This window comes from Saimiri boliviensis, chromosome Y, assembly GCF_048565385.1.
Source record: "Saimiri boliviensis isolate mSaiBol1 chromosome Y, mSaiBol1.pri, whole genome shotgun sequence".
Classification (NCBI taxonomy): Eukaryota; Metazoa; Chordata; class Mammalia; order Primates; family Cebidae; genus Saimiri; species Saimiri boliviensis.
Window position 1 is genome coordinate 17352949 of NC_133471.1, and position 18771 is coordinate 17371719.

At 40.5% G+C, this 18771-nt stretch overlaps 2 protein-coding genes across 2 annotated transcripts in view; both read right to left on the minus strand.

The window, feature by feature from the left end:
* The window catches only part of LOC141582964 (uncharacterized), an 815156-nt gene that overhangs the window by 639662 nt on the left and 156723 nt on the right, over nucleotides 1-18771 (minus strand). The gene's annotated exons all lie outside the window — the stretch shown is intronic.
* Nucleotides 4326-11889, minus strand: LOC141583034 (RNA-binding motif protein, Y chromosome, family 1 member B-like). The gene is made up of 7 exons (XM_074392454.1): nucleotides 11784-11889; nucleotides 10750-10853; nucleotides 8216-8363; nucleotides 6183-6297; nucleotides 5206-5316; nucleotides 5020-5108; nucleotides 4326-4615 (listed from the first exon to the last, which is right to left on the minus strand). Exons 1-7 carry the CDS (start codon nucleotides 11887-11889, stop codon nucleotides 4326-4328), a joined length of 963 nt encoding a protein of 320 aa, XP_074248555.1.

The window sequence follows — 18771 nt, forward strand, 5'->3', positions numbered from 1 at the left end:
ATAAAAATACAAAAAATTAGCTGGGCATGGTGGCGCATGCCTGTAATCCCAGCTACTCAAGAGGTTGAGGCAGGAGAATTGCCTGAACCCAGGAGGCAGAGGTTGTGGTGATCCGAGATTGCACCATTGCACTCCAGCTGGGTAACAAGAGCAAAACTCCATCTCAAAAAAAAAAAAAAAAAAAAAAAAAAAAAAAAAAAAAGATATGAAAAGTGGAATAACCAGGGGTTAATATTCAAGGAATACGTGTCTATTCGAATTTCTTTGCCAGCAGGAAAAGTCTTAATTTCTTGAATCCTCTGAGCTATAAGTAATAGCAATATGTGTTCATGTCACTTACAAATTTGGAACATTTGGGCTGGGCATGGTGACTCACACCTGCTATCCCAGCATTTTGGGAGGCTGAGGCAGGTGGATCATCTGAGGTCAGGAGTTCCAGACCAGCCTGGCCAATGAGGCTAAACCTGGTGTCTACTAAAAATACAAAAATTAGGCTGGGCACGGTGGCTCAAGCCTGTAATCCCAGCACTTTGGGAGACCGAGGCGGGTGGATCACAAGGACAAGAGATCCAGACCATCCTGGTCAACATGGTGAAACCCCATCTCTACTAAAAATACAAAAAATTAGCTGGGCAAAGTGGCGCGTGCCTGTAATCCTAGCTACTCAGGAGGCTGAGGCAGGAGAATCGCTTGAACCCAGGGGGTGGAGGTTGCAGTGACCCAAGATCCCACCATTGCAGACCAGCCTGGGTGACTGGGGTGGTGGGTGTTTATAATGTCAGCTACTTGGGAGACTGTGGCATGAGAATTGCTTGAACTCATTGGGAGTCTGAGGCTGCACTGAGCAGAGATCACACCCTTACACTCCAGCCTGGGACACACAATCAGACTCTCTAAAAAAAAAAAAAAAAAAAAAAAAAGGAGCAATTTCAAAGCTAAAGTATGGGCTTTAATTACCTTCTTCATCAAATGGAATTTCCATATTTAATTACCTTCTTCATCAAATGGAATTTCCATATTCTTTTTCCTTTTGCAAGACCGGGTCTCACTCTGTCATCCAGGGCGGAGTGCAGTGGTGCAATCTTGACTCACTGCAGTTTCAACCTCCTGGGCTCAAGGGATTCTCTCACCTCAGCCCCCTGGAATAGCTGGGACTACAAGCACCTTCTGCTATGCTATTTCCATCTCCTCAGGATTCAGGAGAACTTAAGATCAGGTACCATGACCCTGAGAATGAATTCAGGCAATTAACTTTTTTCATTTGTTTGTTTGAGACAAAGAGTCTGGCTCTGTCAACCAGGCTGGAGTGCACTGGCCCAGTCTCGGCTCACCGCAACCTCTCCACATCCCACGTTCAAGCGATTCTCCTGCCATGGCCTCCTGAGTAGCTGGAACTACAGGCTCAGTCCATCATGCCCAGCTAATTGTTTGTATTTTTAGTAAAAACAGGGTTTCACAATGGTGGCCAGGCTGGTGTACAACAACTGACCTCATGATCTGTCTCCCTCAGACTCCCAAAGTGCTGGGACCACAGGCATCAGCAGACGCACCCTGCCTCTAATGGGTGTATTTTTAGTAGAGACAGGGTTTTACCATGGGGGCCCCACTGGCCTCAAACTCCTGACCTCAAGTAAACCACCTGACTCAGCCTCCCAACGTGCTGGGACTACAGGCCCGAGCAGCTGCACCTCACCACATTTCACTGGCTGAGGCAGGAGAATCAATTAAACCTGAGAGGCAGAGGTTGCAGTGAGCTGAGATTGTATCTCACAGCTTATTTTCTTTTTCCCATTGTATTAAATTCTTATGAATGAATTCCACACGGAGGTAATTTAGGAAAACTACTCTCAGGGTCAGAATATCATAGACAATTTTTCTTAAAACCGTGACTCACTCTGTCTCCAAAAATAAAATGCAGTGGAGCCAGCTTGCAAGCTCACTGCAGACTGGCCCTCACATCTTTAAGCTATCCTCCTGCCTTAGCATCCCAAAAAGCAAAAAGTACACTGATGCACAGTTAAATGCAGCCGGTTTTGGCTATTCCATAGAGACTCTATTTCTCCATGTTGCCCAGCCTTTGTCTCAAATGCCTCAGGTGAAGCGCAATGCCTGTCTCAGCCTCGCAAAATGCTGGGATTAAAGACCTGAGTTATCACACCTGAAAAGACACTAGATCTTGAATTGCCACTGTGAAGACACACGACTAGGGAGTTTTATCTTTTTATTTAATATTCAAAATTCTACTTCATATGTGAATCAACATGTAACATCACAACATGAATAACCCACCCAAAACTCAAAAATGGTACCTTTTCTAAAATTATTTGGCCTTTTTTACCCTAAAGAAATAAATCTTGTCAAAATTTTCTCATGAAAATACTTCCTTCTGTAGATTAGCTTGTTACTTCTAAACACTATGGATTATAAAAGTTTTGTTTCAATGGAAAACTATAGAACACTCAGGTAAGCATTCTTACATATTTTAATAGTTATTTATATCTTTATATATTAATCCATTAATTAGATGTTTAATCTTTATATATTCCATTTCTTTAGGTAGTATGATCAAGTAAATTAATTGGTTTACTTACTTGGGTCCGAACATTTTTATCTGATAGCATCATCACATTTCTCCACCACCCATTTTATTTTGATTACTCGATAATATCTCAGATGTTTAAGCAATCTGCACTCTGAATCTTTATGCTGATGTATTATACACCTCACTGTCCCGAAGGGATGACTTTTAAAGCATTCCTATCCATACTAAATTAAATCTGATAGGCTGAGCATAGTGGAAATCTGATATGCTGTGCATGGTGGCTTATGCCTGTATTAATAGCACTTGGAGAGGCAGAAAAGGGTGGATCCTGATTTGAAGACCACCTTGGCCATGAGCGTCAAATGCTGTTTGTATAAAAATTACAAAATATTAGCCAGCTGTGCTGGGAGACACCTGAAATCCCAGTTACTTAGGATGCTGAGGAAGAAAAATAGCTTCAACCCAGTAGGTGGAGGTTGCAGTGAATTAAGTTCAAGCCACCGCAACCTAGCTTAGATGACAAGGCTAGTCTCCATCACAAAATAAATAAATACATAAATACATAAAATAAAAATAACTTCACAAAACCCCAGCCCTTCCAGATCATACCTATTTGTGAGAACATATTGCTAAACACTTACTTAAAACCATTGTCAAACATTTCAAGAAATAATTAATGTAAGTTCCTGAAAGAAATTCATTTTCCACTAATTAGGAACAATTAATGTCATTAAGCTGTGCAGTTAGAAAACTTAGTTGGTTCACTTTTGATTAAGGTGGAAAATATTTTTTCATAACCTTTGTCCCCTTTAGTCACAGAATGCTACAAGGAGAACGTTCTGGGTACCTTAAACTTTAGCAACAAGTAAACCTAATGATTTCCTTTGTGCTTTAATATACCTTTAAGGACAAACCTTTTAGTTTGAGTTTAGTTCAGTAGTCTTTCTGAAGACCTGAAAATTGACCTTGTGATCTCTCCAATGTTGGGATTACAGGAGTGAGCCACCTTCCCTGGCCAAACTGCTCCTTTTTTTTTTTTTTTTTTTTTTTTTTGAGACACATTCTCACTCTGCCACCCAGGCTGGAGTGCAGTTGTGCAATCCTAGCTCACTGCAATGTCCGCCTCCTGGGTTCAAGCACTTCTCCTGACACAGCCTCCAGAGTAGCTGTGACTACAGCCATGTGCCACCATACCTGGCTGATTTTCTGTATTTTTATTAGAGACTGGCTTTCACCCTGCAAGCCAGGATGGATTCAGTCTCCTGACCTGCTAGGTACACGCATCTTTTTAGGCCTCCCAAAGTGGTGGGAATATAGGTATAAACTAAAGAAACACAGCTCAGATAGGAAATGTGTACAGATTCCAATGGGAACTTAAAAGATGTCTATTTTTCTATCAACTTACGGGCAAAAAAATGAATGAAATTGTCAACACTACAGTTTACATTCCTATATAATTTGCTTTTAAGCCTGTGTAGCAATGAAATCAGGCATTTGATATTACATGTAACATTTTATTCTGAAAATTTTTAAACGGACATTACATGAAAGCAGAATAGTTTTCAGTTCGATTAGCACTACCAGTTGTAAAATTACTTTCAAAAAATGAGTTTTTATCTTAATACCTCAAAAATATTCATGGAGGAAATGAGTATCTCCCTCTCCCCCGAAAAACAGCCTATTTCGTATAGTGGTACTCAGGTAATAATGCAGAAACAACATATTAATTTTCCATTCAACAGCAAGTTTTGACATGAAATAATCATGATTTTTAGTGTCACCTTCAGTCTCCTTTTTCAGATCGTCTTCCCCCGTCATTCCCCGTAGATGTCCCGTGTCTTGAGCTACGATGTGCTTCAGGAGAAGCACGGTCCACTGTCTCCACAGAGGGTGGACACATTGGTTCTTTTCTGCCACAATGCTCATGATCACTGGAAGAGAAATCACCATGGCCCCTTGAGTACTTGTCCCGACTTCTGCCATATCCATCTCGTGTATTGTTGTAATCAGGGCAACTGCTTCCACCGTAAGTCTTCCTAGGCCTTTGTGCAGGTACTGCACCACGAGAGGTCCCTGCAGGGTTAATAAAATCATAGAACTTATGTTGAAATACAGTTAAACATTTTTACTGGCATCACTAAAGCATGAATCAGATAAAGTACTATTTGGAAATACTTGCACTCATCTGTCTTTATTCACAGGATAGTATTTATTTCTGCATTGCTCAAAAGGTTTTATTTAAAAGATGTGTAAGAATAGTATTTTCAAGCTTAAGGAATTATATTCTGAATTAAATGCCAGTCACACTTTCTGACAATTTACGGAGGCTCTAAGCTTCGTACACTTCCCTAAGCTTTCCACAGTTCAAAACTCTCAGTATTTAAACATGTTACATTTTTCCTTTATACTTTCCCTTTTGAAAAATCTGGTCTACTCAACATAATTCTGTACTTTAAAAATCAAACTTGGAGCCTTACTGTAAGTCTGATATGATTCTCTGTTAGAACTTCTACTACGTTGTTCAGAACGATCTCTACCACGGTGCCTTCTGTAGCCATCATGATCACTAAATTAAAAAAAAAGAAAAAACAAAAAAGATTTGACAATGTCAGAATGAACTATTTAAGAAATCTATTGGACAAAACCAAAAAATGTTGTAATACCTATAACCTCTAGTGAAATGTGTATCCTGTCTGGAACGATCATCATCAGGGTATGCATAGTGTGTACGCATCGAAGCATGTTCCACGTTGTCTCGGAAACTTCGATTACTTCTGATTGCATAAGTTGAAGAAAGAAATTTTAAGTTGTCAATGTCTAGTATCAAAAACCTAACTTATTTACAGCTTAAATGAAATAAAGGCCAGATATATATAAAGGCCTAGGCACTTCTCCAAACACAATATGAAAATACCCAAAAGACAAGTGGATCTGGTACTCACAATTAGTTATTCAGAAAATACATTTCAAACCCCAAGTGAAATAAAATATTTCAGCCATACTTAAATGGCTATACATTTTAAAATCTTAGAAATATCAAGAGTGTGAGTGGATGGAGATAAACTGGAACCCTGAATCAATACTCATTGGATTAGAAAATGATGCAGCTACTAAGAAGAAATGTGGTGGGGCCTCAAAAATGGAAAAAACATAATAATAAACACCAAAAGTTATCACTCATACATAACAAGAATTCAGTAACTGTACTCAAATAAACATGTGTGCATCAAAACAGTGTAGAGGAAACACTCAAACAAAAGAATGGGTTAACAGCTTATGTAAAAAGTGAAGTGCTATGATGTGAATGAAACTTCAGGACATCAGGCAGAAAGAAAACAGATATAAAAGTGGAGTAGACATTGATCAAGCCCATTAACGTGAGGTATACAGAACAGGTCAGTTCACAAACAAAACAGAGTGGTGGTTATTAGCAGCTGAGAGAAAAGACAAAATGAAAGGGACTGCTTAACTGGTTAAGAGACTTGTAGTTTGGAGCCATGAAAAGGTTTTGGAACTAGACGGAGATTGCACAACAGCATGTAATAAATGCCAATTAATTGCTGTCCTAAAAATTTTCCATTTTCTTACATGAATTTCATCACTAAAACAACAATAAACTAGTTTTTCATTTTTCCTTTACCTATTCTTACTTGCATAAGGATTATCTTTTCGTGACATATGGTCACACCTGCAGGAAAAGACTGACTTTCCGCGTGAAGAACCGCCACAATTATCTCTTTCACTTGATGTGGGACCTGTAAATTTAACATGATGAAACATTATGTAAACAGCAGGAAATCTGAAACACTATTATTTGTTCTCTAAGATACCTGTTGCAAGATATTTCTTCAGTGACTCAATTCTTCTTTCCCTAAGTCACCAGAAATTCAAGACACTTAGAATACTTCTTTGGTTCTGAATTATCTCTTGATTCTTACAAGGCCAGTTCTTACAAACTTAAGACATACACTAACACTTAGGTAAAAGTTCACGGTTAATGGCTAATAACTATTAGTCGTTATTTTCTTTCTCATATGAATTGCCTACAACTATTAATGACACAGGCAAAACACGTAAAACCGTCAAAGTCTTCACTGATTGTAAAGGTTACCCGTTGGTGCTTTCTCAGCTCAAGAAAGTCAATTTACCCATGTTGTTCAGTGCATCTCACTCACACAAATACTGCAACCCTCGAACGGCTGCATGCTATATTTACAACGAAATGTTCTCCTTGGTCTTGAAGCAGTTGGCCCTATCTTAAACGTCGAAAAATTAAAATGTTCCAGTGCAGGTTTTCTAATGATGGCAAAGAATTCTTCTCCTAGCAATAAGTAGTACTATTAAAGTGCTAGTTACATCATTATGCCCCTTTCAAAATAGAAAACAGTCTCTATTAATATACTCATCATGTGCAGCTTATTAGACATCAGTCTTCCACATGATGTGTTTACTGGCTAAACTTTTAATGAAAATCTGCTGACTTGTGCATTTTGAAATCAGTAGATACCTAACTTCACTGGTACTCTGTTACAAAATGTAAAATTGAAAGAATCATGTATTAAATGATAAAATTTTTTACATATCTACAAAAATGTGAGATCTTGGTGGAGTCAAATGTAAGAATATATGCATTTTCATACATGGCAGAGTATTATTAATCTTCATCTTCAAGATTAATTGCAATCAAAAAAGACAAGAAGTTCTGCCTCTTAAAATGAGCCAATCACTGCAATTTCAAATTTAGAAAATATAGTTCCCATAAAGTACATAGCTAGCGATTAAAATTCCAAACTAAATGTTAGATTTTTGATGGTTGCGTAATAGATAATACAAGTTAACCAATAGGAATTTTCTTAATACTTGGTCATTATTTTAAGTAGAAATTAATCCCTCTGTCCTACTGAGTAAATCAATCTTAAATACCATTTTCAGAAGCTATTCCTCCAGCAAAGAAAGATACATATGAATTTGTGAAGCCAAAGTTTCGACATTTCTGAGTCACAGAATCTTTTAAGAAACGGAAGTGCTATACTCCATGAATGAAGAATACTTTATGGCAGACCTATTTACAAATTCTCCGTATCAAAAGTGAACTGGTTTTCGTTTGTATACATGTTTACACACACACACACACACACACACACACACACACACACAGAGAGAGAGAGAGAGAGACACACACACACACAGAGAGAGAGAGAGAGAGAGAGAGAGAGAGAAACAAACAAATATCGTTAAAATCAGTCCTCAAATACTCAAGTTACTGATATCACACTGGAAGGATTTCAAGGCTTCATGGTATTTTGATAATACAACTTATATGAAATTCTGAGATTCAAAGTAAGAAACTCTAAAGAATAATAAATGGAAACATGTTCAGCAGAAAATCTGTGAAGAACATGTAATCAAGATTCATAAACTCAATTCACTTTGAAATTTTTCTTATTTCAATGCAAAGCAATTAAGATTTTAAAATGAGTTTCAGACCTTGATCATTATACAGTTTTAGTACTTACAAATCATGTTGCTTATTCACAGTTAGTTATTTTCTGTTCATAAAAATATGAAAAAATTTGAGAAATTTCTATAATTTCAAGCTTTCTTTCAGTCCTATGCTTCCAACTTTACATTTTAAAACTTTACCCAAGCGTGCTCTATGTGAGAGATGCCAACCTCTTGTCTGTCCACTCCTTCCTCTTGCAGATCTCTGTTTTCTTGTGGGTCTTCTCTTTCCTGAAAAACGCAGTGTTCTCTGCCTGCCAGCACTTTGAAAAAACGGTTTCTTGGCTTGTTCTACTTTTATTGCTTTTCCATCCAAAAACTAAAAGTATTAAGCATACCATCAGCAACGCTGCCACACTTCAACTAATGCTATTTTACAGACATTTTTACATCAACTGTATTTACGTTCTAGATGTTTTCTCCTTAACAAACTTTCTTTTTGTTGAAATGCCCACGCTGAGAACATTGCAAAACCTGCAGCAATCTCTGAGACCATGCATTCTGTTAAGAAATGAACACCGATTCCGTTATTCAATTTCTTGAAAAGGCCTCCAGTATTAAAAATAACACCTAAAAAAGTTAAGCCATCACACATTGTATGGGAAAATGTGGCCCATCTCTTTTTTACAATATATAATCTGCTTCATCTTTGCATTCACATCACATATTTAAAAGTTCCAGTGTCTTGAAGCGATACGAAAGACTGTGTCATCTGAAATCATAAGGTTATTTATTCAAAGTGATTAGTCACATTGTTCATTAGGAATTGATTCTTGAACCTGCTGCTGTGTATCACATAAAATGTCCAAATATGATTTACAGTTCTGTATCTACTCTAGTTCTCTTTCAATAAATGTGATCCCCGTTTGGTCTCTTTCATATTTTCTGTCTTACTCATTTCTTATCTTGCCTAGAGGCATCCCTAAAAAAAGACTCTTAATGTAGTACTTCATGTTATTTCTCAGAAATGGTTTAATCTCCTAATTAAATTCACAATAACTTTCTTCAGTTTAATCTTTTCTGTAGGCCAAAGTAATGTTTGAAAACAGCTCTGCTAAAAACTCTGTTTAAACATTACATGGCTTTTGTTATTTGGGAAAGGATCTTAAATCCCGTCCAAGACCTGTTGCAGACAAGTAAGCAGTTCTTCCTATCTTGAGATGTCTTGTGTTATTTCTTGGCCCAGAATAGTTTCCCCAGTTTTGCGCATGGTTGCTTCCTTCCTAGTGTTCCAAAGTCAGCCACAATTTCTTAAACTGTAAGCTCCCCCTGAAAACGCTAAGTACCTTCTTTATTTCCCTTCTTAACACTTATCTGCATATAACATTTATTTTAATTTTTCCATAATAAAGTATGTGAGACAAGGCAATTTGGAAAAGACATCTGCACAAATTAACCCTTCTTCAGCACAACAACTGGGGGAAAATGGCCAAACATTATATACATAAGTCAAAAGTGTCTCCATACCTAGCATGAAACCATGAACCAATCAACTATCAGCTTGTACCACACCTTATAATTTGACAGGATAAGGGTGCATAAAAACGCACTGTTTGCTGTGTACCAGGAAATGAGATAGAAAGAAGACAAATAAAATCAACTCGAAAAATTAAAAATGCACTAGAGACAATTTAATGATCAACTGATTGATACATGGTAAGGTGAGCACAAAATTCCTATAATAGACACTGAGTAAAAAAAAAAAAAAAAAAATAGAAAATCTAAGTTGTTCTTAAAGGATAAATTGCGATTTGTGCAACGTTTACATGGCAGAACAATACTCAAGTGGTTCAGAAAAACACATTGAGGATGGCATCAAGTATAGCAGGAACAAAAAACAGATTGGGATAATGTTATCAAGAAAAAAGCTCCAGGGCATCTCCAATGGAATGATCTTGACGGCAACATAATGGAATTCAGTAGGAAAGAGAATTGCATAAAAGGTTAAAGCTGTAACAAATACACAGTCTCTAGAATTTAACACTCCATAGGACAAGATACTATTGTTTGGATCAAAGCAAGTCCTAGAACACACTGGAAAAATTAATAAGGAAGTATGCATGTTACCTAGTAACTAGGTATGCATGTCACACTGGTTATAGGAGAAAAAATAATCTTCTTAGGAGACGGGTGCAAGGATGAGGCAAACCTGAACAGTTACTTGTTCTGTTATCCAACTTCCATGTTCTTGTATTACTTTCTATTTCCAAGTACTTAACACTTCCTTAAATGGAAAAGTGTTTAAACGAACTTTCTCAAGAATGTATTTTCAGAAAATGGGAGAGGATTGTTCCTTCCTGTGAGTCTGTCTAGATGTCTATCCACAGTTTCTCTGTGCTATAGACGTTTTACTATGAATTGGATGTAACTCCATTAATAGCCATTTGATAACCATGACTTATTTTTCTCATTTCCATGAGAGTTCCTTCTAAGTTTCAAAGCTGTTCAAAAGCTTTGAATACATATTAACACTAATATTGAAATAAAAACACAGAAATTGGATTACCATAAGGTTAATTTACATAATGTTCATTCCAATGTCCTTCCAACTACACTTGCGTTTATATGTCCAAGTAAGAGGATCGCTAAACCATGTCCATTCATATGTCATTATACTATTTTCAAAGTGTTCTAGTACTAAAAAGACCTAGAGATGCTGTTAATTGAAGAACAGAGTTAGAATAGCACTAGTAAGGCAAACTTACCTTTCCATTCAAATCTCTGGTAGCATGCTCAGCATCTGCAAGGTTCTCAAAAGCAACAAACGCAAAGCCTCTGCACTTCCCGCTTCGATATTTCAACAAAAGAACTAAAATATATGAAAACCTTTTCATTTATACAACAGACTTTCAATAGTACTAGCTATCCGAATGTTACATCAATAAACAAGCAAATTGCACTTCACATCCTTACTATGATTCTTAACACTACGTCACCCCTACAGACAGCTTATTTCATTCCATTTCATTCCCCACCACCAAACAAATTTACTTTTGCTTGTATCATAATAAGCTAGCTTGTGTTGACCTAACTGACTCCATCTTAGCTGTGAGCCTGACATGCTTCATTTAGCTTCTCCCTCCCTGCCTCAGCCCCCTCCAGGTGCATTCCTGGGTCACGCTGCATTCAAAGCTTTGAATGCTTAAGAGTGGTTCACACTGTTCCCAGTACCTGTAACCACTGTAACCACGTCCTGCTTGGCAAGTCTACCTGCTACTGTCAGTACCCTCCTCCGTGACCCAGTGTATGGAAAGTTGCCCCTGCTACCTCCCTCCATGTTTGTATGCAAGTATCCTTAGCAACCAACCATCCTGGGAACCTCCTGCCCCCTGGTTACCAGCTTCCTTATCTAACTTGCTTGTTCTGCTTATGTAAAATTCCACTTCAGCTAGGATCCCCCTCCCCTACCTAAATCAAGGTACAAAGGGAAATTAAGCCCCTTTGTCAGGGCTTAGAGATTCCAAGGATGGCATGACTCTCAGTCACTGGCAAATAAAGGACTCTTAATTTGGAACTTAGAGAGTGGCCCTCTCCTTCTAACTCACTCGGTTACAACACTGTCTCACTGGCAGTATTATGCAGGTGATCTTTGCCTGCTGCCATGACAATATTCAGAATACCAAATAGAAACTTCAGAAAAGGTTTTTAAAAATAAACAAAAAATTATATAATCAATTACATATATTCAGTTTATGTTTACTTTGGAGAAAAATTCGTATATGATGGTTTTAAGGGTTACCTTCTGATAGGGGACCATGTCTCCCAAATACTGCTTTTAGCATCTTTTCATTGGCTTCTCTAGTGAGCCCACCAATGAAAAGCCTGCCAGGGCGATCTGCTTCCATAATTTTGCTGTAAATGGTAAGAAATAAATCTACATTTAGATAACAATAAAAAGGTAAAAAGATTAAATTGTATTACATCCTGTGTAGAAAACTGATGTGAAATTCCCTTAAAGAGACTCACCTCTTCTAATGTACCTTACTTCCTATATGAAAAAACCTGTAACATAAAAAGAGCAAAAGTGGGAATGGCATCATGGATTAACGGTGCATTTCACTGCATACCTGAGAAAAACTCTTAAGGAAAACTAGATAAGAGAAGCAATTCTAATTTTACAAAGTGGAAATACACAGGATTCCCCAATTTAAATAGCTTTATTTGTAAACCATTTATTTATGAAGTACAATTTTTCTTAAGAGTAAGTTTTCCACTGCCAATTTGCACTGCTCCCTGCAGCCTCCTCCATCCAGCCTCAAGTGATCCCGTCATGTCTCAGCTGCCCAAGCAGATGGGACTACAGTGGCCTGCTACCAGAGCTGCTGTGTGTCTGTGTGCGTGTGTTTGTGTGTGTGCAGAAGTGTGAGCAGGGCTGCGTGTGTGTGCAGAGGTGTGTGTTGCTACCAGAGCTGGGTAGGTGTGTCTGTGTGTGTGCGCATGCGTGTGTGTGTATGCAGGGGTGTGTGCATGTGCAGGGGTGTGTGTGTGTGTGTGTGTGTGTGTGTGTCTTTCAACAGACCACGGTTGTACCATGCTGACCAACTTTGAAACTTCTTGGATGAAGTGATATGCCAGCATGGGGCTACCAAAGTGCCATCACTTTTCAAGGGTGAACTGCCACGCAAAACCTGATATTTAGATAAATGATTAAACTGAGCCCTTAAACTGCATACTGTCTTGGGGGAGAACCTTTTAAATATTGTACAAACTTTTAATGATTTGAAATATACACTAACTAGGTCGGGTATCCACAAACTCTGGCTTTCGGCCATAAACATCTTTGGCCTTTCAAGGACCAGGCCACAAAACGAGGGGTGAGGCACTCTAAGTCTCTGAGCCCCACCTCTGCTGGGATGGGTAGAGGCTAGGAGCAGTACTCTGGCCTACGCATGTGAAAATCTCAGTGGCAATCTCCTTATGAGAATGTAACGTCTGAGAATGACGTGAGGTGCCACAGCTGCATGACACCGTCCTCCCTGCCACCCCACTACCCCACCCTGCGCTCCACCCAGACCCGTTGCAGCCAAAACTGCTCCATCACGCTGTTCCGAGCAGAAGCCCCACCCTACCCCGTGCCCCATGCTCAGCTGCCGCCTCTCACTCGCCGCCTTCTTCTCCCCTACCAACCCCTAGTCTGTGGAAAAGCTGCCTTCCTTTTAACCCGGTCCCTGGTGCCAGAATGGCAACAGATTAAACGACCCCCATTATGTTACTCAGGCTAGCCTCCAACTCGTGACCTCAAGTCATTCTCACACCTTCACTTCCGAAAATGTTGGGATTACAGGAGTACGTCAGTTTGCCAGGTCAATACAAAACCTTAAGCACATCTATTGCTTCCGTTTTCGCCTATCTACCGCCATTGATCTCCTTTGCAAACATTTCTTCCATTTAAATTATCGCCGGTACCAGAGATACAGGAAACGTCTTTCAAATCCTGTCATGGAAGGAGGGAGACAATTACAGGTTTAAAAGAGGCAAATTTAAACTGATTATTCATGCTTCCAGACTTCTACAAACGCGAAAGTCACGCAATTTATGCCAACATTAGCATGCTACGTCCTGTCAAGAAAATCTGACATTTGAAACGTGCTAACTAAAAGTACAAGCTTTTGTTGTTTCCCTAATCACACTGCGTAAGTACACTGCCTGCGTATTTGAGTTATGACCACACTGACAGAGAAAAACCGTTTCAATAAAACGTGCACAGGAAAACAATGGCGCCCGAGGTCCCTCTCCCACAAGCTGCCCCCACATCGGACACGTCCAACAGTAAAAGGAAGAATCCTCAAGAAACATCCGTGAGTTTAACAAAGCCGAGTTTCTCACGGGCGCTAAGGACGAGCCCGCTCTACCGTCTCCTCCCATATTTCAACGCCCGCACACTGAAAACCCCAGCCACTTTCATTGACAACGTCCGAACGCCTGGCGAGACCAACCTGAGCAGAGAAACAGAAATTACAGCTGCTTCTCAGCAGGACAAACATCCTCTGGGTCACCGGGCCCTCAGGCTGCTTGCATCTGGCACTGGAAGCCTCTAGCCCCGGGCGCCGACTGAGACGCCCAGAAACGGACTGGGCGGGAAAGAAAGATTCTCCCGGCGCCCTACGGAAGTAGCCGAAACAGCCTCTGTCTGCAGCCAATCAGTGCGACGGTGAGTGGCGGTCTTCCGGGTGGGGGGGGCGTGGCCGCATCCGGGTGTCTTGCAGCTCCACCCTCCTCGGGCGAGCGGTGGGTGACTAGCTGGCGGAGTTTCCACCCAGTGGCTCCGGGTTTACACGCAGGCCAGGCGGGCAGCCGGCCCTGTGGAATTTTGGGCGTGGAAGTCCGACGGCCTAACTGCCATCATGAATGTGGCAGGCGGTTGACCCACAGCGAACACATGAAACGTCTCACTTCCTTAGGCAGGCCAGGCAGATGGTCCTGAATGTTGCAGATCCAGAGGAGAGGGAGAGGGACCAGCGCTGGCTGCTGGGGCAAGGGCGGCAGCGGAGGAGGCTTGGGGGAAGTGGGGCGGGGCAGGAGCATGGGAGGAAAACCGCCTGGAACCTTGCTGGGGTGGACTTTGTCTGCACTCTTGGCAGGTCTAGGCGAATACAGACCCCGAGTGCCATGCTTCCTCCCTAAGGATGCTGCACTCCCGGGAGCATTCCTCTGGTGCTGGGTCCTAGGCACACCGGAGGCCAGCTGCCAGGGTCACCCGTGGATGGACTGTGTACACGATGTTCTGTGCGCACACAAGACACCTCATTGCCGACCCAGAGGTTCCCGCCAGCGGCAACAGCGGCATGCACCGCTGCCGTCAGGGCTTGCAGGTCCAGGGCCTGCCCTGTGTCTTCCGGGCTGCTGGGCATAGCTGATCCCGCTGGGGCCCAGGGCCCCAAGGTGCATGCGTGGGACGGCAGCCCGGTGGCGCATCCCAGGAGCCCTGGGTCCACGTAGCTTTAGCAATGGATGCTCAGCAGGGTGAGGCCCACGGGTTTTTCAAGGACTGGTCCACACTGTGTAGGGGTTCCCTGGCGTGTGTTGAGCAGCAGAAGCAGGTGTCTGTGGGAGGCCGGAGGAGGGCATTGTGTTCAACCTGGAGGCAGGAAAGGGTGACTAGTGCACACAGCCGGGGGTTTGGGGAGCCGGCCTTGTGGAGGAAGGTGGTGCTTCTGGTGGACGATGTAATGGCGGTGGTGGCGAAGGAAAAGGCCGACATGCGGTAGCAGGAGGTGGACCAGGGGGCACATTGTGTCTGTCCCTGACCCCAGCACTCCTGGGCCAGATACAGACTCGCTGAAGCCACTGGACTTGGATATGGGCTCCGGGCATTGTGGACCAGAGCCGTATCCTTGCAACTGCCCATTTGGGATGGCTGGCATCACAGGATGAGCTCAGGTTTCCCAAGGCAGACTTTCGTGGAGCCAGGCCAGAGGTGCTAGAGTTAAGGCAGAAGGCAGGGATGGGTAAAGGGAGGGGAGCCAATGCCAGCTTATGATAGCTTTGATTAATTGGACTTTTTGTTGCTGCTGCTGTTGTAGTTCCACATGAAATTTAGAATAAGATTCTTGCTAATTTTGTGAAGAATGACTGGCAGTTTGATAGCAATAGCATTGAATTATTGGATCTTCTACCCATTCAATATTCTGTTTGCTGTGTGTTTGTCCTAAAAGACTTAATCTTTTGATGTTTATTTTGTTGAGTTTATCCTGAAGAAATGTTTGATTTTTTCAATAGATTTTACTGTTTTAGATTTTTGCTTTTGCTTCTGTTTATGCAGCGATCACATTTATTGATTTGCATATGTAGACCCAACCCCAACTTTTCATTTCAGGAATAAAGCCTAGTGTGATTGTGGGGTACTAGCTTCTTGATCCAATGTGGATTCTAGTTTGATGACATTTTGTTGAGGAATTATGCATCTGTGCCTATGAGACATACTTGGCCAGAAGCTTCTGCTTCTTATTCCCCTTCCCCTTCCCCTTCTTCTCTTTCTTTCTTTCTTTCTTTCTTTCTTTCTTTCTTTCTTTCTTTCTTTCTTCTTTCTTTCTTTTTCTTTCTTTCTTTCTTTCTTTCTTTTTTGTTGTGTCTCTGCCAGATTTTGATATCAGTCTGATCATGGCTTCATAGAGTAAGAGATGAAAAAGCCCACTTCCTTCAATTTATTGAATAATTATAATAGCATTGAAATGAGTTTGTTGTACATCTGGCAAAATTAGGCTATGAATCCATGTGTTCCAGATTTTCTTTCTAATCATTGGTAAGTTTGTTTTTACCTAAACAGTTTCAGACATAGATACTGGCCTATGACCTAGGCAGATTTTCAGTTTCATTCTGATTTAGTCTTGGGAGATGATGTGCTTCTGGGAATTTATCTGTTTCCTCTATATTTTGTAACATGTGTAGTACAATGATCATGGAGTTTTTTATAGTGCTCTCTGGAGATTTTTTGTATTTCTGTGGGATCAGTCATAATCCTGCCTATGTTGTTTTGATTGTGCTTTTTTGGTCTTCTTTTCCTTTTTTCTTTTTTTTTTTTTTTTTTTTTTTTTCAGACAAAGTTTTTCTGTGTCACCCAGGCTAAAGTACAGTGACATGACCTTGGATCACTGACACCTCCACTGAGGAAAGGTGTTCTCTTTCTGGGTCCACAACAGGGAGTATATTTAAGGGCAAGAGCTTCCCAGTGCTATGCCTCCCTCCCATCTCCATTGGGGAGATTTAATGGTCTCTATTTTAATTTTCTCAGACGTGGGAAGAGTCAAAATCAGTTCACTCTAGCAGAAGTTCTAAGGAACTCCCTTCATTGGCCAGGATTCTTGGAGAAGGAGTGAGTTCCTCCCAGGTGGAAAGTTGCCTTCTTCCATATGCCTTTGGATGCCATGTTTTGGGTCCACTTCCACAAACACTCCCTTCATGGAAGCCTTCTTTCTCTCTCCTGGATTTCTCCTCTGGAGTCCTCTTCCACACTTTCTCATGGAAGGATATCTTCCTCTCCTAAACTCCACGTCTCTCTCCAAGCTGCTTTCTTCTTCTGGATTTCACCTTTCTGGACTCTTTCACTCAGTGTGAGGAGAGTTTTTCTTCACTGGCTTTCCTCCTTCTGGGAACGCTTCTCACTCACTGAGAAGCGGCTCAGTGCAAAGCGGCTTTTCTTTCTCTCATTCAATGTGAGAGTTAGCTGTTTCAGTCTCTCTTTTTTCTCCTTTTCCTCTTTCCATACCTAAGTAAATTACTTTTCTGCAAAAACTTTTTTGAGTCCAGTATTTACTATAGGACTAAACTGTGCCCTCCGTGCTTTCCTCTCTCATTCTTGAGAGAACAAAAGACCCACAATCTATAACATTCTCTTGGGGGAGCTGTGCCTCACTGGCACCCCCAAAACCCTGTCACACCAGCACCCAGCCTCAAGCAATTTTCATGCCTCAGCCTCGTGAGTAGCTGGGATCACAGGCATGCACTAGTATGCCTAGGTAATTTTTGCGTTTTTAGTAAAGACAGGAATTTACCATGTAGACTAGGCTGGTCTCAAACTCCTGACCACAAGTGATCCACACAAATCTACTTCACGAAAACTGGGATTACAGAGGTAAGTCACCATGCCCAGCCCCCAGCTTTTTTGTTAATTTAGATAGCATTCTCTTTATTTATTTTATTTATAGATTTTTACATCTCAATTTTATTAAGTTATTCTTTAGTTTTAGTTATTTTCTTCTGTTAGTTTGAGAGTTGGTTCCCCCTTCCTCCCACTTCTAGTTGCAAAGTTTGATTATGTATCTGAGATTTTTCTAACTTGTTCATGAATGCTTTTTAGGATTATACACTTTCCACTTAACCATGATTTGGTTCCATCTCAGAGATTTGGAAAATTTTTTTCAATTTTCATTTATTTCAAAGAATTATTTCTAACAGTCTTTTCTCTTTCAAATCTATACTTTTGTGAGTAAATTATTTCTACTATTAGAAGAATACTTGTTCCTCAGTGTCAAAAAAAAGAACTAGCACTCAGACAAGATCTTTCTGAGCAAAGCAATTTTACTTCCCTCACAAAGGTTACTTCTTGAAATCCTGATTGTCATCAGAACGCCATGCAATAAACAATGAAAAGCAGGTCTTTATCTCTGACATATTGAGTCCTTACTGCTGTCTCCTACCTCCATTGACTGAAGCTGGACCCCAAAATCTACACTGATCCCCACTGGCTAAAAACTTAAAACTTTCCTGAATGAGTAAACACGTGATGGAGAACAAAAGAAGAAAGAAAGTTGTTTATGAAAATCTAGAAAAATAATAATGTTCCCACATAAGGAAGTGGTGTAGGCTGCAAGCTGGGTAACCCCTGTGCATGTTTGGACATATCTAAGCAGCTTACAGGTGAGAACAGGTATCTTGGTTAATGTACAAAGACATAGAATGTACTTATTTTCTTACTATTTTTAAAAGCTACATAGAGATTAACAAAGATTTATAAGCAAAAAACAAGGAAGTTTGTTTTTAAAATAAATGATTATTTCCAGCACTTGTTATTTATACTTTAAAAAAAAATTAAAAATTTGAAGAAAAGCTTTCTTACTTTTCACACCACAGACGTTGGAGTTGACCACTTCCCAGTGCCTGGGCCCTGACAGCTCTCTGGAACTGGAAACATGGCTGTGATGGACAACTGATAATCTGGGAAATGTTGCTCTCACCGAAATTTCCACTTTGATCACACCAATATAATTAGAACAGATCTTTGTAGAGAA

Excerpts from the sequence above, each read along its gene's own strand:
- LOC141583034 (XM_074392454.1), bottom strand. The coding sequence starts at position 11,889 with ATGGAAGCAGATCGCCCTGGCAGGCTTTTCATTGGTGGGCTCACTAGA. Across the intron at positions 10,854-11,783 it reads ACATGGTCCCCTATCAGAAG|TTCTTTTGTTGAAATATCGA; the intron begins GTAACCCTTAAA and ends CATATATTTTAG. Across the intron at positions 8,364-10,749 it reads CCAGAGATTTGAATGGAAAG|TTTTTGGATGGAAAAGCAAT; the intron begins GTAAGTTTGCCT and ends TAATACTTTTAG.